General features: G+C 40.0%; 1 protein-coding gene across 1 annotated transcript in view; it reads right to left on the bottom strand.

Annotated features, from left to right (window-relative positions):
* Positions 1 to 1,358: 1,358 nt before the first annotated feature.
* The window catches only part of TXK (TXK tyrosine kinase), a gene marked incomplete at its 5' end in the record, with an annotated part of 63,813 nt that continues 37,362 nt past the window's right edge, over positions 1,359 to 27,809 (bottom strand). The window contains 7 exons of the mRNA XM_082638713.1: positions 1,359 to 1,600; positions 4,484 to 4,641; positions 6,343 to 6,461; positions 8,862 to 8,926; positions 11,607 to 11,823; positions 22,365 to 22,536; positions 25,461 to 25,535. Of these exons, the coding sequence (XP_082494839.1) occupies positions 1,532 to 1,600; positions 4,484 to 4,641; positions 6,343 to 6,461; positions 8,862 to 8,926; positions 11,607 to 11,823; positions 22,365 to 22,536; positions 25,461 to 25,535 (875 nt within the window). The 3' untranslated portion in view covers positions 1,359 to 1,531. The remainder of the gene's footprint in view (positions 1,601 to 4,483; positions 4,642 to 6,342; positions 6,462 to 8,861; positions 8,927 to 11,606; positions 11,824 to 22,364; positions 22,537 to 25,460; positions 25,536 to 27,809) is intronic.

Consider the following 27,809-nt stretch of genomic DNA (forward strand, 5'->3'; position numbering starts at 1 on the left):
TGGTACATGAAAAATTAAGATTTAATTGTGATTCCTGGTTCTTTCATCTTGAATCCAATACCCTGGACTTCAGAAATAATGGAACTTGGTGTAATATTTGAATACCTTGTTTTTGCCTCCTCTTATTCTTTTATTTTTTTTAATTTTATTTATTTTTTATTTTTGACTGCGTTGGGTGTTTGTTGCTGTGCACGGGCTTTCTCTAGTTGCAGTGAGCGGCGGCTACTCTTCGTTGTGGTGCACAGGCTTCTCATTGTGGTAGCTTCTCTTGTTGCGGAGCACGGGCTCTAGGTGTGTGGGCTTCAGTAGTTGTGGCTTGTAGGCTCTAGAGCGCAGGCTCAGTAGTTGTGGCACACAGGCTTAGTTGCTCTGCGGCATGTGGGATCTTCCTGGACCAGGGCTCGAACCCGTGTCCCCTGCATTGGCAGGTGGATTCTTTTTTTTTTTTTTTTTTTGCGGTATGCGGGCCTCTCACTGCTGTGGCCTCTCCCACCGCAGAGCACAGGCTCCGGATGCGCAGGCCCAGCGGCCATGGCCCACGGGCCCAGCCGATCCACGGCATGTGGGATCTTCCTGGACCGGGGCACGAACCCGTGTCCCCTGCATCGGCAGGCGGACTCTCAACCACTGTGCCAACAGGGAAGCCCTTGGCAGGTGGATTCTTAACCACTGTGCCACCAGGGAAGCCCTCCTCTTGTTCTTGTGGAAAAAGAAAGTCCTCTTCTAGAAAAGGTACTGGAGGTACTTCCTATGACAAAATGAGGCTTCTTCAATCGTCCAAGTTCACAAGTACAAAGTGTGAAATCTCAGAATTGAGATTCAGGTTCTGAATTGTCCTGGACAATGGATCTCACTAGAAATAGAATCATCACCAGGACCTGTTCAAAGAAGAACTTTCTCCTATAACAGTATTCAATACTGGAACACAGGAAACTGTCTCCAAAATAATCAGATCTGTGCAAAAATAATTTGTTAAATAACATAGGGAAGATTATGAAAGACAGTTCCAGAATGCCCACATTCATGTGGTTTGTAAAGGTGCGTTTTTCATAAAGATCTGTACAGTTGAAAAGCATGAGATTCTGCAGGGGTGGCTCCTTTATTCCAGGAGCGGGCAGAATTTATTTTCATCTTTCATGCATGGGCCACCACAATAAAGAATGTTCCTCCTCTTCAGTCTTTTCCTCAGTAAAGAATCAGGTTTTCAGGTATGCTCAGAGGCTCTCTGGGCTCTTCTTGTGAAGAGCAGCCACCATAACGACCACTATGGAGCATTTTTCCCTTCTTCACATATGGGACATGAAGAATATTAGAGAAAAATCAGAGTTTAGAAGTCACTCTCAAACACACGTAGAAAAATTATTGTCAGAATATTCTTAAGCTTTAAAAAGTTGGAAAAGCCTGTGATCTTTGAACTGTTTCCAGGAGCCAGTGACTCTAAAGGAAGATATTCACCATCAGTGACTCCACCCAGGGTTTCCTTTTGTGACAATCTTGCACCATGATCCTCTGGGTTGGCATTCTCTTCAGGTCACCAGGTTTCTGCAATCTCTGTGAGAACCTGCAGCAGCTCAGCAAACGTCGGGCGGCCTTTAGGTTTCTGGAAAAGGGAAGTAGAGGTGGTCAGCTCAGCTTAAGACTCACGCAGACACCAGCTCTAGAACTTGCTGGCAGGACCTGGATCCAGGCTGGTTCACCACAAATGGAAGAGAAAGATATCTTGGCTGATACGCAGGACATGAATGGCAGTTGAGCGAGGCATAAGTGTGAAAATATAAGGGTAGAAGTAAAATAGCTACAGCTGCAAACACTAGCCACATGTGGCTATTTAAATTTATATTACTTAAAAGAGGATACATTTTAATATTCAGTTCTCAGTCACACTAGCCACTTCTCAATTCTTCAATAGCCAGGTGTGGCTACCATATTGGATAGTACAGACATAGCACATTTCCATCATCACAGAAAGTTCCATTGGACAGTACTGCCCTAGAGGTCTATTTGGATGACTTGATACACAGGGTAAAGGAAGAGCTGGGAGAGAGGGGCCTCTAGAGCCCCAAGCCCTCAAGCTCAGCTCCAATTATTCACTACACCTGACCCCCTGTAGAAAGATGGATTTTAGTCAAAAAGCAAAAGGCACGTTTTCATGACAGACTTTGCAGGACTTGGAGCACAGACTGTGCTGTCTTAAGGCTCAGTCAACAAAATCTCCAGCCGTGAAAGCAAGGATTGGAGCCTTTTTCCTACTTCACAGTGGGATGCGGTTTGACTTTGGCTCCAAGAGGAAGCTCCATGGCATCTCTGAAATCCATGGAAAATAGAACTACTCATGGTAGCCACATTCTCACAGAGGTCCCTGGCAGCAGGGTTAGTGGGGAGACACCACCCTTTGTGGCTTGTAAACAGAAGGCATCAATAAAAGGAGAGAGCAAGAAACAACCTAAATGTCCATCGACAGACGAATGGATAAAGAAGATGTGGTACATATATACAATGGAATACTACTCAGCCATAACAAAGAATGAAATAATGTCATTTGCAGCAACATGGATGGAACTAGAGATTATCATACTAAGTGAAGTAAGTCAGAAAAAGAAAAACAAATATACGATATCACTTATATGTGGAATCTAAAATATGACACAAATGAGCTTATTTATGAAACAGGAACAGACTCACAGGCATAGAGAACAGACTTGTGGTTGCCAAGGGGGAAGCAGGTGGCAGAGGATGGAGTGGGAGTTTGGCAGATGCAAACTATTATATATAGAACGGATAAACAACAAGGTCCTACTGTATAGCACAGGGAATTATATTCAATATCCTGTGATAAGCCATAATGGAAAAGATCATGAAAAAGAATGTATATATATGTATAACGGAATCACTTTGCTGTACAGCAGAAATTAACACAACATTGTAAATCAACTATACTTCAATAAAATACATTTAAAAAAAATAAAATTTAAAAATTAAAGGATGGAGCAGAAGGATATGTGAGCACACATGAGAGTCCTCCTTGAGATTTCAAGAATAAATAGTGGAGCTTTTTGCTGGTGCTGAGGTTGTGCAGGTAGTAAAGCCTATGAAACAAGTGTTATCACTGCTAACATAATCACATTTGAATCTAGAGGTGCATAAGCTCCTCGTTTACTTCGTCCTCTTGTCAGCAACTTATTTACTCCTTTCTCTGTCTCCTCTCCACAGATAAGTAAAATCTCAAAAAGTACTATATTGTATGTGCATGTACAAGTATATTGCTTAATATACAATATATATTCCTAAGCTATTTACATTGTTATTGCAAAGATGCTCTTTTTTTGTGTGTGTGTGATACGCGGGCCTCTCACCATTGTGGCCTCTCCCATTGCGGAGCAGCAGGCTCCAGATGCGCAGGCTCAGCGGCCATGGCTCACGGGCCCAGCCGCTCCGCGGCATGTGGGATCTTCCCAGACCGGGGCATGAATCCGTGTCCCCCACATCGGCAGGCGGACTCTCAACAACTGCGCCACCAGGGAAGCCCCAAAGATGCTCTTAAGACATCTGTTTGCTACTAACAGCTCACTTAATATTTTTTATGTCTTTCAAGATTCCTTGCAGAACAGTTAATCATATGCAAAGTATTTTCATACACTGGGGATCTTTATAAAATTAATACTTCTCTGGAATGGAAACAACCATGTCGCTCTTGAAATATTGGATTTTTTAGTGTTTGTGAATTGGGAGTCAAGTGATTTCTTTTTCAGCCAGGAGGAAATCCTCATCCAGCTACAGTTTTTTCTGGGCTGAAACAGTCAGCTGGAAAGAGAGAACTGTCAAAATCACAGAGGAGTCTGATGAAGGGGAGTGGTGTGTTGAGTCAGCGCCCAGAAAAGACAGAGGTGGAATATAAACCCTCGGGCTTTATTTTCAAGCTTGGCATTTCAAGTAAAAGAGAAACTGGCCTCCCAGGAGATAATTTTCCGAGTAGAAGTTCCTGGCACACTTTCTGCCTTCATTCCTATTCTCGTTTAATCTCTCTATCAGGAGTCTTGAGTGCCATAGGAGAGATGAAACCCATTACTTTTAGCCTTGGAAAGCAAGACAAATTAGAGTGCAGTAAATAAAAACACCATCCTTCTCTTTCAATGTGGAAATTGAACAAGCCTGATTCTACCCTTAGTTTCCACCCAGCAGTTCTTAAAAGGAGTAAAACGTCTCATCACTGAGGCTTTAGTAACAACGAGAGTTTCTGCAGGAACCAACTTCAGCAAGATAAGACTTGGAAAATGCACTGAATTCCTCAGATGAAAGGCCATTGTTAAAAACAAAATGGATTCATGATTTTGTAGTGGAAGCACTTCTGGCTCTCAGGGGTCATTACCGAGAAATAGACACCTTTTCCTGCCATGACGAAGTCCTGGAGTAATGTGGGTGATAAACAGATCTACTCTCAGATGCTGGAACTGCCAACCTTTGCAGGAAAGTAAGGGACACTCACCTCATGCCAGCAGCTGTACATGACTTCATATATGGAAATCGGTGCCAGGTGAGGTCGGTACAGCCTGAAGCCTTTAGAAATCGCTTCCACAACTTGCAAATTTGACTTATTTTCAAAAGGCATTTTTCCTTCTGTAAAAACTTCCCACATCAAAACTCCTGCAAATAAAATGCATGAAAATAAGAGGTTAGAGAAATGGTTACTTGGAACTGAAACAGCTGTTTCAAGTTACAACCCATTATTTTCCTCCTGCAGTCACTGAGTTACAATCATCCAGAATGACAGCAGTTCTATCTAGGAAGCAGACCCTGTGCATCTTACTTTTTGAAGAGGCCTATGAACTGAATATATTCCAAGTGAAAACAATGCCTTTCCTTTTCCATTGGTCATGACTGCCTCCTTATTGGAAGAAAAATGCTGGCAGCATCTTCATTTCAAAGTACTGCTCATGTCTCCACACCCTGAAATCAATGAAACTTTGCCATTCCATAGAAAATGACAGAATTGTGTGACCCCCTGCTGCCTGCTAAAGCCAAGAGTTTACCATCCAGTAGATGGCATGCGTTCCCATCTTCCCACTGAAAGACTGCTGGGTAGAGTCCCAGAAAATCTGGCAGGGGCTCTGTTTATAAGTAGGTGTCCAAAAATCATTGATTGATTGATGAAACTCCTTCAAGGCTCCCAATTTGAGTTCATTTAATTATTCACTTATTCTACAAATATGTATTAGGTATTGATGAGAGGCCAGGTCTATGCTAGAGTCAGAGGATTCTTAAGACTGAAACCAGTCTATGTGCTCAAGAAGCTCACTGTACACTGAGGAAGAAAGACAAGTGGTCAAGTAAAACTCAAGGAGTTCTAAATGTTGTACAACCACCTGATGAGATCCTTGTGTTGCTATCCACTGGTCTCACAACTTAACTGCTCTCCAGTAGAGCTTATAATGTCACCTGCCAAGACTACCACATATCATTGGAGAGCTAATGAGATCAATACAAGCTTAACCTTATTGTGGGCAATAATATTCACACCCTTTGAGGGTGCAGATGTCTCTCCAAAGCCAAGAAGCCACCCAGAAAGTTACAGGTGAAAGAGAATAGATAGATTATTATACATTTGTTGCCATTTTTTGAAAGTCAACTCAAAGAACAAACTCCATGGGACAGAGGTCCACAGTATCTCTTTTTCAATGAAGAACATTACCCAATATAAACAGCAATTGATAGATCCCAAGGAAGCCTATGTCTAATTTCACAAAATAGGAAGGTGATAAAGTAAATGAGATGGCATCGCTCAAAGTCAGACAATGAAGTTTATTCATTACACTCAAGATTTAATGATGCCGTAAGATCAGTTTTTCTTGCAAGTCTCTGTGGTGTGGGAAAGTTGGCTGAGCTTGTTTTCTAGATCAGTAGACTCTTTTATGGTTTTACAGCAAGTGCTCAGTGGGAAAGGAAAAGATCCAAAAGGCGAACTTAATGTAAGAAGGTGTATGACACCAGTTGCCAAAGACAGCCTGATGTGTTTAGAACACCTAAGACAGAAACACAGTTATAAGAAGACCTTTAGCTAGATCATATTAAGAAATCAAAGTTAAAAGAGCAATCTCTATTTTATGAGAACCTACTGTATAGCACAGGGAACTCTACTCAGTGCTCTCTGGTGACCTAAATGAGAAGGAAATCCAAAAAAGAGGGGATATATGTATACATATAGCTGATTCACTTTGCTGTACAGTATAAACTAACACAATATGGTAAAGCAAATATACTCCAATAAAAAATAAATATTTTTTTAAAAAAGAGCAATCTCTATTTTATTAAATCAAGCTCCAACAAATGAACATCGAATTCACTCACCAAATGACCAGACATCAGATTTGCTGCTATACTTATTGAAATGGAAAACTTCAGGAGGGGACCACTTGACTGGGAACTTGGCTCCAGAAGAACTGATATATTCATCATCCAAAACGTACCTAGGGCCATCAGATTTCAGAGCACATTGTGTTAATTACCTCTAAGTTCAGTTTACTTCAAATCCTTTTAGTTAACTCTGATTTCTAAAATACAAAGTATTTTCCACAGAAAGGTTCAGTATACCTTCTCTTCTTGCTATCAAAGTGAGAAAGTAGCCCTTATAGAGTTTCCTCCTTAAACCAAGCCTCAATTGCATTTATTGCATTTGGATCTCAGAAAACCATAGCAATTCTTCAGTCTAAAACATGCCCCACTGATTAGCTATGATAAATTCTTAATTCTGCAAAGAAGCATGCTGAATGCGCTAACAACCAAGGTTATTTCTTTAAAAAGATAAATATATGTGAAAGAATAAATTCGAAGTTTGATGCCTTATTTTCTTTCTATATACATATAATTTTTGCAGGACAGAGAAGGGGGAAAATAAAAGTATTTGAACGTAATACATTTGGTGTGTAAAATCTCTAATGCCTTTATTCAAATGGAAATAAATCAGGAACAACTATCATCTCCTTTAAAAAAAATAACAACAACAACAAAATTAAACCCTCTCTCTTTTTTGAAAATCATACACAGTAACATCCAAGTGTGGGAATCTGGAGAAAAGAGAGGAGAGCTAACGTGTGCTATGTAGTTCCTTGAGTATGCAATATAGTATTTTTGAAATACTATATATATATATATATATATAGTATACTATATATACTATATATATTAAATATAAAATTAATATATTTATTAATGCTTCCCCACACACCCACTTGTTTCCCACATACCTTACCTCACCGCACCTTTAAGTCCTTTATTGAGCCAGAGGCCATTCTACTAGAGGAAAGAATGAATAACAGAAAACAAAAGGAAAAGAGCCACTTTTTAATAGCTTTTGAGTTTCAAAAGTCTAGACTTTCCAGAGAAGGAGAAGGACTGAGTTATGAACAAAATACCTGGGAGAATGGCTCATGAATACGAATGATATCTCACTACCACCACCATCCAATCTGCTACAAAAATATCCCTTGTGCTGGGGGTGTGGGAGAGATTCAAAAGGAAAGGGAAGGAGTATTAGACACTAGGGGGTGGCTGAGGTAGGGTCCTATACCCTGCACCCCATGAGGGCTGCCCTAGTCACATCGCAGTGAAAGAAGACCTCACTGCCCTACAGTCCATTGGTGGGCTTCAAGAGCAAAACAGAACCTGTGTCCTCTTTCTCGGGCCAAGCCCTGGGAAACACAGAAAGATTCCAGAGGACAAATGGCTATGGGTGTGCCAAGGCAGATGGGGCCTTAGCCACATGGAGAGCTCTAGTCATGGCGAATGTCAGACATGAAGGAATCTTACAGGCAGAAATTCAAGATGAGTCAGCGGCCACCTGTGTGGATGGCCAGCCAAAGACAAAAGAGGAGGATGGTGGCTGTAAGGAAGCCAGTGTCAATGTGTGAAGGAATCTTACCGACAGAAATTCAAGATGAGTCAGCGACCACCTGTGTGGATGGCCAGCCAAAGACAAAAGAGGAGGATGGTGGCTGTAAGGAAGCCAGTGTCAATGTGTGAAGGAATCTTACAGACAGAAATTCAAGATGAGTCAGCGGCCACCTGTCTGGATGGCCAGCCAAAGACAAAAGAGGAGGATGGTGGCTGTAAGGAAGCCAGTGTCAATGTGTGAAGGAATCTTACAGACAGAAATTCAAGATGAGTCAGCGGCCACCTGTCTGGATGGCCAGCCAAAGACAAAAGAGGAGGATGGTGGCTGTAAGGAAGCCAGTGTCAATGGATAACAACAGGGACCAGACAGGCCATCTCCTGTATGTGGCCCCATGAGACACACAGAATTTGGATTGTGACCCTGAAGAGTGTCAGGGAGAAACCCTGAAATCACTGGGATGAAATTTCTAGCAACCTGAGGGAAAGGAGATGCAAAATGTAAACTGCACTGAGTTGCTGAAAATAAGGTCAGATGATTCACACTCTTGTGCTGTAGGCTTAGAGTCAGCTACTACACTTGATAAGAGAAATGCATGATGATGACAGAAAAATCAGAGCTGAGAAAATAAATTTATTCTTTCTCTATTTCAGAAATATACATACATAAGGAAAGCTTTTTTTCTTAACCTTATATATATGACAAGTAGACTGAGAAATTCTTTTGAATTTTAAGATATGATATAGTTTTATTAATAACCACCTGAAAGAAGATCAGAAGAATAGTCCACAGCCTCTGTTTCCCTCACAGCTAACACTGGTGCATGTCCTAAAGTTCAAAGTGGGTCAGCAGGCCATACAACCACATCAACACTGCCCTCAGAGAAAAAAAAACAAAGCCAAAAACATCTTCGATTTGTCTGTAGACTAATGTAAGATTCCCTCCTGTGAGTAAAGAAACAAAAAAGAATATCATGTACCTTGTCATTCCAAAGTCCGAAATTTTTACTATACTTGTAGAACTGACCAAACAATTCCTCGCGGCCTATAGGGAGAAGAAAAGAACCCACGTGTGAATACAAAGTTTCTCTTTCCAGAGCTTCTATTCTCCTTTTCCTTAGTTTCTTTGGGCCCCAGCACTACCTCTCTGTGTGAACAGCCATGTTATTTCATGGTGATACCTATCGATGCTACATATGATTTAATATATCTGCCCTCGTGTGATGGATTTTAATGACTTTTCGAAGAAATGACAAAAAATGAAAAGAAATTTTAACACTTTTCCTTTTTAAAATGTGTAATCTTTCTCAAGAAGTATCCTTGATAAGTGCATCTTGGTATAAAAAATAGTGTGTATTTAAAATTTTATCTTCATAAATAAAAAGAGGAAAGTCCAATATGCATGAAAAGTAACAGATCGTCACTATATTCCTTTGGGATAGTCATTATATATAATAGCTAATAAAAACAAAGAAATTGTATTTTAAAACTTACATTTCATTGAACATAACTCTTTACAATATTTTCGTATTTATTAAATTACCACAGTGAACTAAATATAGTACTATATAACTCAGAAACAATCTATTTGATGCCAAAACAATCCATTTTCAGTCAGCTTAGTCATGAAAATCATTGACTTGGTTATTTAGCCTCATGTAGGCCAGTGGTTTGATAGAATTTTTCTCTTTTGAGCTAATTTGTGGTTCAGTTAGTTCAAAAACAAAAGCAAAAACTTGAAATGGAGAGCCAGAAGGAGCCAGTTTGGAAGATGTTGACAAGTGCCAGCAAATGATCTCAAAGCTAAACCACAAGGCAAACCCTCGACAGAGAAAAGACTCATAGTTGGCTAATATATTTTAAGTGGCATGTAGGTGGAGAAAACAGAACTCAAAGGAAAGCAATCAAGGAAGGAACCAAGACTAGGAGGGTCTGCAGAAGCCACCTGGAGCAAATAGAATGACCAGAACTGTCACCTGACTGAATTTTGAATTCTAATCCTTATCAGGAAGGACAAACTGCAGAGACCAGGAAAGTGAGTTAGGTGGAATTGATACCAGATCCATACATTCAAAAATATGCTCAATGGCTACTATGGGCTGGACCCTGGGGAATGTGCCATGAGGCACGCAAAACAATGGTCGAGCATTGCTGAGCTTTTCTATGTGCCAGACACTGTTTTAAGTGCTTACGCATATTAATTCATGTAATCCTCCCAATGAGTCCATATGTGGGAGGTGTTATAATTAACACCACTTTACTAGTTAACTAGCTTACTCAAGGTCACATGGCTAGTAAGAAACAAAAGCGAGATTTCAACTAGCTCTTGAGCAGGGTTCTCAATCTTGACTGCACAGTGGACTCACCAGGGAAATTTTCCAAAAATGCTGATGACTAGATTCTACCCGCAGAGATTCTCATTTCATTGGTCAGGGGTATGGGCTGGGTACTGTGATGTTTTTAAACCTCCCAGGTGATTCTAATACACAGCTAAGTTTGAGAGCCATTGCTTGGCAACTTGTATTCTCATAATGCTGAACTGCAGCTCAGAAGTCTACGCCTTGATGTCAAGGAGTTTAGAGTCTAATATTTGTGTAAACAACTATTATAGGAAGTAGTAAATAATAAATGCTCTGACAGTTCTAAGTCATGTGTAGGGCAAGCAATGGTGTGCTAGGGCCAATGAAATTATGCCTCCTTTCTCTCCCCAAAATATTCCAGCCTGAATGATAAATAATATGGTCACTCTGGTGATGGCTGATGGAAGTTCAGGATTACCTCTAGATGACAGTATCAGGGACTTCTCAGAAATTCTCAAATTCTCATTGGATTTAATTTGGAAACTGAGAAATGAGACATGGAAGGACACAGAAGGAATAGTATGAATATCATGAATAAATATGGAGCAGATAGAAAATGTTTTTCAAGGGGAGGTAGCAAGGCAGGGAAGCAGAGCTATTTGCTTTTGGGGCAAGTCAAGCTTCAATCTTCTTTGTTTGTTCGGAGAGCTGTTCTAAGCATTAGGCAACAGAATGGTTTAGCATTTTGACTCCTTCCCAATAAGGCCAGTAGTGCTGCTGTGATACTGCAAGAACCTAACCACCTCCACCTGAGGCAGTTTCACCCCTGAGTGAGACCCACTGGGGTTCTTCAGCATTGTAGCCAGCACCTGGCAGAGTACGTGGCATATATAGGCACTCAATACATATTTGATTATTCGTTGAAAGAAAGATAGAAGGAAGAGAAGGAAGAAGAGAGGGGGAAGAGGAAAGAAAAGTAAATTAGTTTTAGTTAGTTGATTAGTGTGGTGATTAATTACTTCAAGGCTTATTTACAAGGCTTATTTAGAGTAACACCTTACTTGGCTCCAGCATCAATGAGCAATTAAAAATAAAGCTACAGGGCTTCCCTGGTGGCGCAGTGGTGGAGAGTCCACCTGCCGATGCAGGGGACACGGGTTCATGCCCCGGTCCGGGAAGATCCCACATGCTGTGGAGCGGCTGGGCCCGTGAGCCATGGCTGCTGGACCTGCGCGTCCGGAGCCTGTGCTCCGCGGCGGGAGAGGCCACAGCAGTGAGAGGCCCGTGTACCAAAAAAAAAAAAAAAAAAAAAAAAAAATTAAGTCAAAGAATGCATTATTCAAAATATTGAAAGTCCTAACTTATCATGTCCTTCTGAATACAAGTATAATATATACATAATCAGCAAATTTGCACCGTACTTACTAAATCCCTGTGGATAAAGCAGTTTCTCTCCAGATACTCCATTCCTTCACAGATATCTTGACATGCACTCAGTAGCATCTCCTTCCTAAGCTTTCCTTTCCTCTCTCTGAGATAGTTAAGCAGGCAGCCATTTTCCATAAACTCCGTCACAATATAAAGGGGCTTCTGCTGTATACACACTCCATAAAGCTGAACGAGCCTTGAATGAGATAACTTCCTGTTGAAAAAAACACAGACCGGAATCGTTTTTGCATTCTGAAGTGTTTGAAATCAACTGGTGATATTTACCAGCTCCATATAATGTTCATCATCAAGCTATGATTAAAATTAACCCAACCACAGAGAAAGTAGAACAGTTTCCTTTCTACTTTATGTGCTGAGAAAGTGGGGTTGAGAGGTTATGGAGTACTTCCTAAGTCACTGTACATACAGAATAGTACATGCCCCATGTTGTGCTTTTCTCTTTCCCATTTTGTAAGCCTTCTGCTTCCTCAGTACTGCTGCTCCTTGCCCAGTTCCTGTTCCCTGAGTTTCAACCTCCCCAACTGCAGCTGCTTAGACAAAAAATTCTGGACAGACAGGAGGGAGGAAAGAGTGATTGATGTGCATTAAAAAGAATATTAAATTCTAAAGAATAAAGGCATTTAAAGGAAATTTTTAGATTAAGTTGAAGACTGAAAAACATTTACCAACGTGAAACCCTTCTCTGTATTTAGTAATCACATACACAGACACACACACACACACACACACAAGTCCTCAAATACTGCCTGTTAAAGTACACACACTAAAATAATCTTTTTTTTTTAAATTTATTTTTGGCTGTGTTGGGTCTTCGTTGCTGCATGCAGGCTTTCTCTAGTTGTGGCGAGCAGGGGCTACTCTCCGTTGTGGTGCATGGGCTTCTCATTGCGGTGGCTTCTCTTGTTGCAGAGCACGGGCTCTAGGCGCCCTAGCTTCAGTAGTTGTGGCTCGTGGTCTCTAGAGCGCAGGCTCAGTAGTTGTGGCGCATGGGCTTAGATGCTCTGCGGCATGTGGGATCTTCCCGGCCAGGGTTCAAACCCGTGTCCCCTGCACTGGCAGGCAGATTCTTAACCACTGCGCCACCAGGGAAGCCCCCTGAAATAATCTTTTTAGTCATTTATACTTCAAAAGTTTATTGTTTCTTCTCGACTATAGTATTCAGTTTTTAGAGAAATTAGAATTACTTATATATTTTTACTATTATAAATGTAATTAGTTCACATATTTTCCTATATGCACTGCTACTAATAAGCTACATCCAGAGACACAAATCTGTAGTTGATCAACTAAAATAAAGGATCCTTTAAAAGCAATGCAGTGTTATAATAATTTAAAGAAAATGTCATGCTCCTAAACAAAAGAGCTGAATTCAAGTTGCTTTATCTCCTATTGATGCATGACCAGGAGCAACTTATTTAAAATTTCTAAGCCTCAGTTTTTTCACATGTAAAATAAGGATAATAAAACCTGTCCATCTTTCTTCCAGTGAATATTAAATGAGATAATGTATGTGAATGTATTATAAAAAGTATAAACCATGGTAAAAATATAAAGATAAAATTTTTAATTTTAGTAGAAATTTATGGGCTGAAAAAAAGACTGGTTTTCTTTCATTTTTCTAAATAATCTTTTAGCAGGTACTCTGGAAACACCATGAGTACAGGCTCCCAATTTACGCTATATTTCAAAATATGGTAATTAAGAACACAGTAGAGATTTGAAGTTACTCTGCTACTGCACTGGAAAAACTACATGGGATGACAACAATTTTGGTTAACAATTATGGCCCCTACTATAAGATCTGGCATATAGTAGTTGCCCAATAAATATTTGTTGATTATTATGTTAGCTAAGACTATGGACTTTGTACCCAGACAGTTCACAGTTTTGATTACAATTAGACACTACCAATGTTTTGTTGAGTAACTGTGGGCAAATTACATAAGTTTTCAAAATTTCCTTTTTATCATGTATAAAATTGGGGTCTTTTATTTTCTTTTTCTAAAATTTATTTATTTTTTTATACAGCAGGTTCTTATTAGTCATCCATTTTATACATATTAGTGTATATATGTCAATCCCAGTCTCCCAATTCATCATACACCCCCGCCACCACCTACCACTTTCCCCCCTTGGTGTCCATACATTTGTTCTCTACATCTGTGTCTCTACTTCTGCCCTGCAACCTGGTTATCTGTACCATTTTTCTAGGTTCCACATACATGCGTTAATATACAATATTTGTTTTTCTCTTGCTTACTTACTTCACTCTCTTTGACAGTCTCTAGATTCATCCACATCTCTACGAATGACCCAATTTCATTCCTTTCTATGGCTGAGTAATATTCCATTGTATATATGTACCACATCTTCTTTACCATTCATCAGTCAAAGGGCATTTAGGTTGCTTCCATGACCTGGCTATTGTAAATAGTGCTGCAATGAACATTGGAGTGCATGTATCTTTTTGAATTATGGTTTTCTCAGGGTATATGCCCAGTAGTGGGATCGCTCGGTCATATGGTAATTCTATTTTTAGTTTTTAGCAACCTCCATACTGTTCTCCATAGTGCCTGTATCAATTCACATTCCCACCAACAGTGCAAGAGGGTTCCCTTTTCTCCACAACCTCTCTAGCATTTGTTGTTTGTAGATTTTCTGATGATGCCTATTCTAACTGCTGTGAGGTGATACCTCATTGTAGTTTTGATTTGCATTTCTCTAATAATTAGTAATGTTGAGCAGTGTTTCATGTGCTTCTTGGCCATCTGTATGTCTTCTTTGGAGAAATGTCTATTTAGTTCTTCTGCCCATTTTTGGATTGGATTGTTTGTTTTTTTAATATTGAGCTTCATGAGCTGTTTATATATTTTAGAGATTAATCCTTTGTCTGTTGATTCATTTGCAAATATTTTCTCCCATTTTAAGGGTTGTCTTTTCATCTTGCTTGTAGTTTCCTTTGCTGTGCAAAAGCTTTGACGTTTCATTAGGTCCCATTTGTTTATTTTTGTTTTTATTTCCATTACTCTAGGAGGTGGATCAAAAAAGATCTTGCTGTGCTTTATGTCAAAGAGTGTTCTTCCTATGTTTTCCTCGAAGAGTTTTATAGTGTCCGGTCCTAAAATTAGGTCTCTATCCATTTTGAGTTTATTTTTGTGTATGGTGTTAGGGAGTGTTCTAAAATCATTCTTTTACATGGAGCTGTCCAGTTTTCCCAGCACCACTTATTGAAAGGACTGTCTTTTCTCCATTGTATATCCTTGCCTCCTTTGTCATAGATTAGTTGACCCTAGGTGCGTGGGTCTATCTATGGGCTTTCTATCCTGTTCCACTGATCTCTGTTTCTGTTTTTGTGCCAGTACCATATTGTCTTGATTACTGTAGCTTTGTAGTATAACCTGAAGCCAGGGAGTCTGACTCCTCCAGCTCCGTTTTTTTTCCCTCAAGACTGTTTTGGCTATTCGGGGTCTTTTGTGTCTCCGTACAAATTTTAAGATTTTTTGTTCTAGTTCTGTAAAAAATGCCATTGGTAATTTGATAGGGATTGCATTGAATCTGTAGATTGCTATGGGTAGTATAGTCATTTTCACAATATTGATTCTTCCAATCCAAGAACATGGTATACCTCTCCATCTGTTGGTAACAACTTTAATTTCTTTCACCAGTGTCTTATAGTTTTCTGCATACAGATCTTTTGTATCCCTAGGTAGGTTTATTCCTAGGTATTTTCTTCTTTTTATTGCAGTGGTAAATGGGAGTGTTTCCTTAATTTCTCTTTCAGATTTTTCATCATTAGTGTATAGGAATGCCAGAGATTTCTGTGCATTAATTTTGTATCCTGCAACTTGACCAAATTCATTGATTAGCTCTAGTAGTTTTCTGGCAGCATCTTTAGGATTCTCTGTGTATAGTATCATGTCATATGCAAACAGTGACAGTTTTACTTCTTCTTTTCCAATTTGTATTCCTTTTATTTCTTTTTCTTCTCTGATTGCCATGGCTAGGACTTCCAAAACTATGTTGAATAATAGTGGCAAGAGTGGACATCCTTGTCTTGTTCCTGATCTTAGAGGAAATGCTTTCAGCTTTTCACAATTAAGAATGATGTTTGCTGTGGGTTTGTCATATATGGCCTTTATTATGTTGAGGTAGGTTCCCTCTATGCCCACTTTCTGGAGAGTTTTTATCATAAATCAGTGTTGAATTTTGTCAAAAGCTTTTTCTGCATCTATTGAGATGATCATATGGTTTTTATTCTTCAATTTGTTAATATGGTGTATCACACTGATTGATTTGCGTATACTGAAGAATCCTTGCATCCCTGGGATAAATCCCACTTGATCATGGTGTATGATCCTTTTAATGTGTTGCTGGATTCTGTTTGCTAGTATCTTGTTGAGGATTTTTGCATCTATATTCATCAGTGATATTGGTCTGTAATTTTCTTTTTTTGTAGTATCTTTGGTTTTGGTATCAGGGTGATGGTGGCCTCATAGAATGAGTTTTGGAGTATTCCTTCCTGTGCAATTTTTTGGAAGAGTTTAGAAGGATGAGTGTTAGCTCTTCTCTAAATGTTTGATAGAATTCACCTGTGAAGCCATCTGGTCCTGGACTTCTGTTTCTTGGAAGATTTTCAATCACGGTTTCAATTTCATTACTTGTGATTGGTCTGTTCATATTTTCTATTTCTTCCTGGTTCAGTCTTGGAAGGTTAAACCTTTCTAAGAATTTGTCCATTTCTTACAGGTTGTCCATTTTATTGGCATAGAGTTGCTTGTAGTAGTCTCTTAGGTTGCTTTATATTTCTGCAGTGTCTGTTGTAACTTATCTTTTTTCATTTCTAATTTTATTGATTTGAGTCCTCTCCCTCTTTTTCTTGATGAGTCTGGCTAATGGTTTATCAATTTGTTTATCTTCTCAAAGAACCAGCTTTTAGCTTTATTGATCTTTGCTGTTGTTTTCTTTGTTTCTATTTTATTTATTTCTGCTCTGATCCTTATGATTTCTTTCCTTCTACTAACTTTGGGTTTTCTTTGTTCTTCTTCCTCTAGTTACTTTAGGTGTAAGGTTAGATTGTTTGAGATTTTTCTTCTTTCTTGAGATAGGCTTGTATTGCTATAAACTTCCCTCTTAGAAATGCTTTTGCTGTATCCCATACATTTTGGATCGTCGTGTTTTCGTTGTCATTTGTCTCTGGGTATTTTTATTTTTTATTTTATTTTATTTTTGCGGTATGCGGACTTCTCACTGTTGTGGCCTCTCCCGTTGCGGAGCACAGGCTCCAGACGCGCAGGCTCAGCGGCCATGGCTCATGGGCCCAGCCGCTCCGCGGCATGTGGGATCTTCCCGGAACGCGGCACAAACCCATGACCCCTGCGTCGGCAGGCAGACTCTCAACCACTGCGCCACAAGGGAAGCCCTGTCTCTAGGTACTTTTTATTCCCTCTTTGATTTCTTCAGTGATTTCTTGGTTATTTAGTAAAGAATTGTTTAGCCTCCATGTGTTTGTGTTTTTTACATTTTTTCCCCATAATTGGTTTCTAATCTCACAGCATTGTGGTCACAAGAGATGCTTGATATGATTTCAATTTTCTTAAATTTACTGAGGCTTGATTTGTGACCCAAGATGTGATCTATCCTGGAGAATGTTCCGTGTGCACTTGAGAAGAAACTGTAATCTGCTGTTTTTGGATGGAATGTCATATAAATATCAATTAAGTCTATCTGGTCTATAGTGTCATCTAAAGCTTGTGTTTCCTTATTAATTTTCTGTTTGGATGATGTGTCCATTGGTGAAAGTGAGATGTCAAAGTCCCCCACTATTATTGTGTTACTGTTGATTTCCTCTTTTATAGCTGTTAGCAGTTGCCTTATGTATTGAGGTGCTCCTATGTTGGGTACATATATATTTATAATTGTTATATCTTCTTCTTGGATTGATCCCTTGATCATTATGTAGTGTCCTTCCTTGTCTCTTGTAACATTCTTTATTTTAAAGTCTATTTTATCTAATACAAGGATTGCCACTCCAGCTTTCTTTTGATTTCCATTTGCATGGAATATCTTTTTCCATCCTCTCACTTTCAGTCTGTATGTGTCCCTAGGTCTGAAGTGGGTCTCTTGTAGACAGCATATAGATGGGTCTTGTTTTTGTATCCATTCAGTGAGCCTGTGTCTTTTGGTTGGAGCATTTAATCCATTCACGTTTAAGGTAATTATCAGTATGTATGTTCCTATAACAATTTTCTTAATTGTTTTGGGTTTGTTTCTGTAGGTCCTTTTCTTCTCTTGTGTTTCCCACTTAGAGAAGTTCCTTTAGCATTTGTTTTAGAGCTGGTTTGGTGGTGCTGAATTCTCTTAGCTTTTGTTTGTCTGTAAAGCTTTTGATTTCTCTGTCGAATCTGAATGAGATCCTTGCCAGGTAGAGTAATCTTGGTTGTAGGTTCTTCTCTTTCATCACTTTAAGTATATCATGCCACTCCCTCTGGCTTGTAGAGTTTCTGCTGAGAAATCAGCTGTTAGCCTTATGGGAGTTCCCTTGTATGTTGTCATTTTTCTCTCATTGCTTTCAATAATTTTTCTTGCTTTCTTAATTTTTGCCTATTTGATTACTATGTGTCTCAGCATGTTTTTCCTTGGGTTTATCCTGCCTGGGACTCTCTGCACTTCCTGGACTTGGGTGGCTATTTCCTTTCCCATGTTAGGAAAGTTATCGACTATAATCTCTTCAAATATTTTCTCGGGTCCTTTCTCTCTCTCTTCTCCTTCTGGGACCCCTATAATGCAAATGTTGTTGCATTTAATGTTGTCCCAGAGGTCTCTTAGGCTGTCTTCATTTCTTTTCACTCTTTTTTCTTTATTCTGTTCTGTGGCAGTGAATTCCACCATTCTGTCTTCCGGGTCACTTATCCGTTCTTCTGCCTCAGTTATTCTGCTATTGATTCCTTTTAGTGTATTTTTCATTTATTGTATTGTTCATCTCTGTTTGTTTGTTCTTTAATTCTTCTAGGTCTTTGTTAAACATTTCTTGCATCTTTTCTATCTTTGCCTCCATTCTTTCCAAGGTCCTGGATCATCGTCACTATCATTATTCTGAATCCTTTTTCTAGAAGGTTTCCTAACTCCACTTCATTTAGTTGTTTTTCTGAGGTTTTATCTTGTTCCTTCATATGGTGCATAGCCCTCTGCCTTTTCATCTTGTCTATCTTTCTGTAAATGTGGTTTTTGTTCCACAGGCTGCAGGATTGTAGTTCTTCTTGCTTCTGCTGTCTGCCCTCTGGTGGATGAGGCTATCTAAGAGGCTTGTGCAAGTTTCCTGATGGGAGAGACTGGTGGTGGGTAGAGCTGGGTGTTGCTCTGATGGGCAGCGCTCAGTAAACCTTTAATCTGCTTGTCTGCTGATGGGTGGGGCTGGGCCCCCTCCCTGTTGGTTGTCTGGCCTGAGGCGACCCAACATTGCAGCCTACCCAGCTCTTTTGTGGGGCTAATGGCAGACTCTGGGAAGGCTCACGCCAAGGAGTACTTCCCAGAACTTCTGCTGCCAGTGTCCTTGTCCTCATGGTGAGACACAGCCATCCCCCACCTCTGCAGGAGACCCTCCAACACTAGCAGGTAGGTCTGGTTCAGTCTCCTATGGGGTCACTGCTCCTTCCCCTGGGTTCCGATGCATACACTACTTTGTGTGTGCCCTCCAAGAGTGGAGTCTCTGTTTCCCCCAGTCCTGTCAAAGTCCTGCAGTCAAATTCCTTCAAAATCTGATTCTCTAGGAATTCCTCCTCCCGTTGCCAGACCCCCAGGTTGGAAGCCTGACTTGGGGCTCAGAACCTTCTCTCCAGTGGGTGAACTTCTGTGGTATAAGTGTTCTCCATTTTGTGAGTCACCCACCCAGCAGTTATGGGATTTGATTTTATTGTGATTGTGCCCTCCTACTGTCTTATTGTGGTTTCTCCTTTGTCTTTGGATGTGTGGTATCTTTTTTGGTGAGTTCCAGTGTCTTCCTGTAGACGACTGTTCAGCAGTCAGCAGTGATTCTGAGGCTCTCACAAGAGGGAGTGAGCACATGTCCTTCTACTCTGCCATCTGGAACCAATCTCTAAAATTGGGGTCTTAATAGAACCTACCTCATAGAAATGTGGTGAGGATTCATTAACTCATTCAATAATCCACAAATATTTGTTGAACACCAACTACATGCTAGCCATTATTTTAAGCACTCACCCAGTTGTAGAAGACAGATAAATAAGGTCCCATTATCATGGAGTTTACGTTCTACTGAGGGAGATACAAAACAAATACATGTGAAGCTTGGGAGTAGTGACAAATGCTTTGATGGAACTAATACAAGGTGATACAACAGAAGGCATTTGGGGGTGGGACTGCCAATTAAACAGGGTAGACAGGGGAGGTCTCCTGGTAGAGATGACACTTAAGCTATATGCTTACAAAAAGGCAGGTAATATGCCAAGCTGTATATTCCTGGCAGATAGAGTCCAATGTATGTCAGCTATTTAACTTTTTAAAGATGAATGTATTTGCAAAAGGACATTAGAATGGGACTTTTCCTGCCTCGCTATCAAAAAATCAGGAAAAGGGCTTCCCTGGTGGCACAGTGGTTGAGAGTCCGCTTGCCGATGCAGGGGACATGGGTTCGTGCCCCGGTCCAGGAAGATCCCACATGCCACAGAGTGGCTGGGCCCATGAGCCATGGCCACTGAGCCTGCGCGTCCGGAGCCTGTGCTCCACAACGGGAGAGGCCACAACAGTGAGAGGCCCGCGTACCGTAAAAAAAAAAAAAAAAAGTCAGGAAAAAAATCAACTGTGTTCAAACCCAAGAACACATTATGTCCATCTGAAGTGACTTAAAAATAAGCCTGTAGCCTCATTCCTGCCTCCATAAACTGCCAGGAACTATTTCTCTTCTCCACACTCCATGCATCTTCCATTGCCCTCAAAATATCTTCCTCAGAGATCCTGGGCCCAGGCTTGAGCCTTTCTAGACTTCTCACATTGTGATAGATATTAGACATCTCATTTTAGCAGGTTCTTTTGGGGAGCAGTCATTTCTCAGACACTCAAGTAACCAGAGAGCAACATCCCAAACATTCAAATAAAAAGAACTGTAGTTTATCAAAAGGGATCCTAACAATGTATTATATTTGAAGTAAAAGTGATACCTTTTCCCCAAAAGTTTAAATTGCCTTTATGGGATGCATATATTTATTTATTTATTTATTTTAATTTTTGGCCGCGGCATGCGGGATCTTAGTTCCCCGACCAGCGATCAAACCCATGCTCCCTGTATTGGGAGTGTGGAATCTTAACCACTGGACTGCCAGGAAAATCCCTAGATGCATATATTTAAACATCTCAGAGGGGGATTTAAATTCTAATTCTTTCTTTTTGATAGGGATTCTAGTACGACTTCAATTTTCCCTGAATCCTATGTCTCCCCTTCATTCTTTTCTTATTGTACCTATTTAATCCAACACACAGGAATATAATTTTTGTCTGTCCATTAGATGTAGGGAAAACATGGTCTGATGCAGGTAGTATCAGGGAGCAAAGGCCAGTAGGGTAACCAAGGGGCACAAAAACATCTTTGAGAAACCGATACCACTGGCAAGTTGTGTTTATCATTAACTTCTCTCAGAATTCATTTTATTCTAAGTGGATGGAAAGAACATTTTGATAGTACTTGGAGTATGGGTTGAGAGGCCCAAGAGACACATTGCTCTGCCTTCAAACAATGGATCAAGTTAATCACCACTGGTTTTGGGGGGTTTGCTTTCGTTTTTGTCAACTGGGGTCTGCAAATTTGGAACAGAACTAAATCGCTTTGGATAATAAAACAGAATCTAGGTAATGCCACCTGCGGTCTTCCTTCTTTACCACATTGCTCTTCCTCTAAGTAAATGTTCAACAAGTACTTGAATATTGATTTGAATTGTGCCAAATTATTGGCCTATCCTGGTCCAGCCCAGGTTACTGACATAAACCACAGCCACAGGTTCGACTGAGGCAAAAGGCTGAATCTGGGAAATCCCAGAAGCTAAGAGCAGCGTCCAATCATCTGCAAAGAGCCACTTCTTTTTTTTTTTTTTTTTTTTTTTGTGGTACGCGGGCTTCTCACTGCTGTGGCCTCTCCCGTTGCGGAGCACAGGCTCCGGATGCGCAGGCTCAGCGGCCATGGCGCACGGACCCAGCCGCTCTGCGGCATGTGGGATCTTCCCAAACTGGGGCACGAACCCGTGTCCCCTGAATCGGCAGGCGGACTCTCAACCACTGCGCCACCAGGGAAGCCCAAGAGCCACTTCTGTTAGACTTCATGATTCTTGAATTCTCTGAAAGCAAATAGTATATCCCTATATTACTATTTAGACAAAATCAAGATTTTTGCTTCTGGGAAAAGGAAAAAAAATATAGTCATTAAGCACCTATTATTGAGCTGAAAAGAACACACCTACTTGTCACTTTCATAGATTATCTCATTCAATTCACATGCTGATCCAGTGAGTGAGGTATTGTTATCCCCATTTTACAGGTGAGGAAATTGAGGCTTAGAAAAGTGAAATAACTCACCCAGGTCACACACAGATCAAATAATTTGCCCAGGTCCCACAACTAGCTTGGGCAGAGTTGTGACACAAATCCAGATGTGACTGACTCCAAAATCTGTGTTCTTTCCATGACACCAGGATGTTGTACAATACTTATCTGGGTATTGTATGTACTTACATCATCACTTTAGCCTCTTCAATGAAATCCTCTTCAGACATGGAGCCTTCATTGATGGCCTTGATAGCTACCTGGACATGTGCTCGCCATTGGCCTAAATAGACCACCCCAAACTGGCCGCTTCCAATTTCCTTTACAAAAGCCAACTCAGATGGATCTATCTCCCACTTTTCTGGAAAAGTAAAACATCCACGTTACAAATAAGGAAAAACATGTTAAATTTTTAGAGCTAGGAAAGATTTAGGAATTTTCTCAACCTATTCTCTTCTTTTTCAGAGAGGTTTAAAAAATTTATAAATGAGTGGAAAGGACCTGTAACTATTTTTAATACTCTTATTGTGGCTTAAAAGTATAATTCCAGAATTCAAGAATAAAAATACAAACCTCACTTACGTGGAGAGGAATTATGGATATCAAAACATGCTTTCTCTTTCCAGAGAGACCCAGGAGGAAACAGTTCTGTGCCTTTTTAAACTAAACCTGCCGAAACCAGACCTGGAGCCTAAATATGTATGTCCCCAGTCTGTTTTTAGCCTGGTGAGTAAACTTGTGAGATTAGATAAAATTTGGGGTCCCCCATCTCAGTTTCTTTTATTGTTCCTTTGCCCACTCCCACCCCTAAAGGGCTTTCCTGCCCTTTCTCCTTTGCGAAAAGTCTAATCAATTCATCTGATAAATATTTTCAATATTAAGATTCTAACCCATATCTAAGTGTATGTTTGAAATGATGCTTGCATTACTGAATATTTCTCACTCTACAGAAGTAAATCAAGAAAAAAAGAACTGTTTTTAAAATAACCCTTTGGAAAACTCTGAGAATTAAATCTTAACTTTTTTTTTTTTTTTTTTTGTGGTACGTGGGCCTCTCACTGTTGCGGAGCACAGGCTCCGGACGCGCAGGCCCAGCGGCCATGCCATGGCCCACGGGCCCAGCCGCTCCGCGGCACGCGGGATCCTCCCAGACCGGGGCACGAACCCACGTTCTCTGCATCGGCAGGCGGACTCTCAATCACTGCGCCACCAGGGAAACCCTAAATCTTAACTTTTTAGTAACCACTTTTATATAGCAACACCACCATCTGCTGGAACTTTAAAATAATGCATTTAAAAGAATTGTAATGGTCAGCGACCCCTTGTACCAGGCTTTGCAAGGTACTCCCCTTCCCAAAAGTAGGTGTGTTTTTAAAATAATATGGGAGAATATATTCATGACCTTGGGACTGACATAGATTTATTCAACAGAATATAACTATAAAGGAGAATACTGATAGATTAAATTTCATAAAAATCCTATTTATCAAATACACCCCATTAAGAAAATGAAAAGGTAAGCCACAAACAGGGAGAACATATTTCTTAAAACATATAACCAACAAAGAATTCCTATTCAAAATAAGAATAAATCGATTAGGAAAAGGCAGATAATCCTATTCTTTAAGGGTTAAAAAAAAACTTGAATAGTGTATTCTCTCACAAAAGAGAATATCCAAATGGTCACTGAACCTATGAGAAGTTGATCAACACAATTAGTCATCAGGGAAATGCATACTTAAACCAAAATGAGATACCACTACACATGCACCAGATTGGCTAAAATGAAAACAAAAACCAAACCAAACCAAACCAAAACCACAAGAATACCAAATATTGGCAAGGGCAAAGATGTGGAACAGCTGAAACGTCCATACACTCTTGATTAAAGTATAATCTGGTATAAACTCTTTAGAAAACTGACTAAATCTGAGTATGTTCATACTCTACGACCCAGCAATTCTACTTTTAAGTATATATCCATCATGGTCAGGGCATATGTGTGTGTTAAACGTTATCAAAAGGCATACAAGGGGCCTCCCTGGTGGCGCGGTGGTTGAGAGTCCGCCTGCCGATGCAGGGGATACGGGTTCGTGCCCCGGTCTGGGAGGATCCCATATGCAGCGGAGCGGCTGGGCCCGTGAGCCATGGCCGCTGGGCCTGCGCATCCGGAGCCTGTGCTCCGCAACGGGAGAGGCCACAACAGTGAGAGGCCCGCATACCGCAAAAAAAAAAAAAAGGCATACAAGAATGTTCATACTAATATTATTTAGAAGAGCCAAAAATTGGTTACAACCCAAAAGGCTATCTGAAGAAGGATGGGCAAATCCATTGTGGTATAGTCATGCAACGTAGCAGTTTACCGTAATGCAGGTGGACCAACCACACCCAGCATGGTGGGTGAATTCACATGTGGAAGGATGGAAGAAAGAAGCCAGACATGGATGCCCGGTGTCCAATTTCATTCATATAAGGTAGTCAAAACCAGACAAAATTACTCAGGCTCTAGACTTATGAACTGTGCACTCTTCTGGATATTGAAAAATTGAAAAGTTTATTTTTTAATTAAAAACGACCATGTTTAACTTAGATAAATGGCTAATGATAGAATTTTTTAAACATATAGCATTTATGGGGCAGAGGAATAATCTAGGCACCCATAACACCCTGAAATCACTTTTCCATTCCAATTCACAGCGACCCTGAGTCCTGCTTATCTGTTACAAAATAATTGTGTTATCTTCTTTTTTTCAGTATATTCTGACTCCCCCTAATGAGATAAATTTAAGGAAATAAAGTATCACCAAATTAGAAAGCAGGATTCTTTGGCTCTTATTCATTCTCACGGATTTGCAACTATCACATTCACTAGAAAATAGTTCAAATCAAACTTGGTCCAAGTTTTATTTGAAAAAGGTGACAAGGACACTTTTAGCAACTCATTTTAGCAGGTTCTCTTGGGGAGAAGTCATTTCCCAGCCACCCACATAACCAGAGAGCAACAACCCAAACGTTCAAATAAAAAGAACTGGAATTTATCAAAAGGGTTCCAAATAATGTATAACGAAATTTGAAGTAAAAGTGAAACATTTTCCCCCGAAGTTTAAATGCCCTTAGGAGCTGCATATATTTAAACATCTCAGAAGGGAGATTTAAACTTTGAGGAGAAATGTAGCTAGACAGATTCTATGTCAAAAGAGCTGAGAATTTAAAGAACATAGAGGGAACTTGGGGTAGGTTCTTCACTGGATTTGATTTTTACTTGAGCACATGTGCATACTTTACCATAGCTAAAACCAGCTGTGGCCGGCAAACAACTGCCCATCAGCCCAACTGGGTGGCGGAGACGGGACATGAGCCCTGGGGAGAAAAAAAGTCAGCATTTCAATCCTAGTTACTAGTACAAAAGAAAAAGCCAAATATACTAGAATATAGTGCTATTCCTTAAATAGGTCAGACAAAAAAGCATTCTACAGTTAGTCTGTTTGCTTATTTTTCCCATTAGAAAAACACTTTTCACAAAATAATATACGCTCTTTGAACAGAAACTAAAGAATCCAAGAAAATACAAAGATGAAATAAAGGTCCCTTACAAAATCTTGGTATCCAGAGATACACTGTTATCACTTTGGTGAACATCTTCGCAAAAATTTCCTTATGCGTGTTTGAAACATCTGATATGTTTCACAGAAATGTAAATGTTTTGCGCCAGATTTTTACACTCAAAGTGTAATTGACATGTGTCAATGACTATAAATAGATCTTAAAATTATTTCCAAGATTCCACTATTGTAAAATATGCTGTATATTTTTGAACATATATCTGTATGCACCTCTCAAATTATTGCCTCAGGCATAAATTCCTTAAAATGTGACTTCCTGATCAAAGAGTGTCTAGAAAGTTTGTACTAATTCATTCAACCACCAACAGTGTCTAAGTGTACCCATTTCCCCATCCTCCTCTTGAGAGTAGTTTATTATTATTTTTTAATAGCATGGTAGAGTAATGAGACTTCTTTTGATTGGGTCCACATGTAGTATTCCATATAGTCAATTTCAGTTTTTGTTCAACAAACATTTATTATTTATTTCTTCAACTAACATTTCTTGAAAGACTGCTTTGTGCCAAGCATTATCTAGATGGTGGGAGACAGCAGTGAGTAAGATAGCGATGGTCCCTACTCTCATGAAGCTTACATTCCAGTGGGAAGAGAGAAAATAAACAAGTACATGCATACACAAGAAAAAGCAGATGATGAGTGGATGAAGCAGATGAAGTAGAGTAGATGAAATAGAGCTTCTTTAGAATGAGTGCCCACAGAAGGCCTTTCTGACAAGATGACAGCTATGCTGACATTGATGGATGAGTAGCCATCTTACAAGGATCAGGAGGAACAGCATTCCAGGCAGATGGAACAGCATGTGCAAAGGCTGGAAGACAGGAACAAACTTGTCCAACATAAGAACAGAAAGCAGCATTATTAAGTGCCCATTGTGTGCAAGACACTTCTCTAAGTAGATCCCAAAGATTCCAGAGGGCCAAAGATGAGGAAAATGAGGACTCTGCACACAGGGGCTCCATCTCAGTGAGGGAAGACAGGCAGAGAGAGGCAATTTCAATGTAAAAGGAGTAAGTTCTGTGATGAAGATACACAAGGTGCTCTGGGACACAGAGGAAGAGCACCTCGCACACTGTTGGATTCAAAGAAGTCTTCTGTCAGGAGATGATACCTGAGATGGATCTGACAAAAGGAGTCCACATTGTAGGCAGAGGTAGCAGCATGAGATGATATTGATACTTAGAGGTATGATGCAGGAAGAGCTATTTGAGCGCAGAGTGAGAGGTAGAAGGGGCAAGAAATTATACATGAGAGGTAGGTTATATTCTGGTTGTGGTCAAGGCCTTGTATGCTTTGCAAAGGAGCATTACATCTTCCTGCAGGTGGGAGGGAGCCATTGAAAGATCCTAAGTAAGGGACTGGTGTAGTCAGATTTACATTTTGGATTTACATTACATCTGGCATCAGTATAGAGGATGGATGAGGGGAAGTCAACCTTGAAGGCAACAAGACCAGTGAAGAGGCCACTGTAATTATCTAAGTGAACAATGATTAGGGCAGTACTAGTAGACAGGGAGAGGCAGGGACCTACATGAGACACATATAGGGTATGAAATTAATTGCACTTGATAATTAGTCAGAAGTGCAAGGAGAATGGATGTATCTATTCTGACTTCCATGTTTCCAGCCCCTGTAATTGGCAAGATGATGATACGATTATCTGATGATGATACACCAGGAAGAGTAAATTTGGAAGGAAAGTAGTAGTATAAGATGAAGAACTCCATTTCCTCATTGAAGTTCAGGGCATGTGGGATTGCAGGTATCTGTGTCTACCAGGCAGGAGAATCATGCAACTGAAGTATAGTTGATGTACAATGTTATGTAAGTTACAGGTGTACAGTGTAGTGTTTCACAATTTTTAAAGATTGTAGTCCATTCATAGTTATTATAAAATATTGGCTATATTCTCTGTGTTGTACAATATATTCTTGTAACTTATTTTATACATAATAGTTTGTACCCCTTAGACTTCAATTTTCTTAATGAAGTAGATGGTTAGGCAATTTACTCA

This window comes from Mesoplodon mirus, assembly GCF_964341445.2.
Source record: "Mesoplodon mirus genome assembly, chromosome: 2".
NCBI classification, from domain to species: Eukaryota; Metazoa; Chordata; class Mammalia; order Artiodactyla; family Ziphiidae; genus Mesoplodon; species Mesoplodon mirus.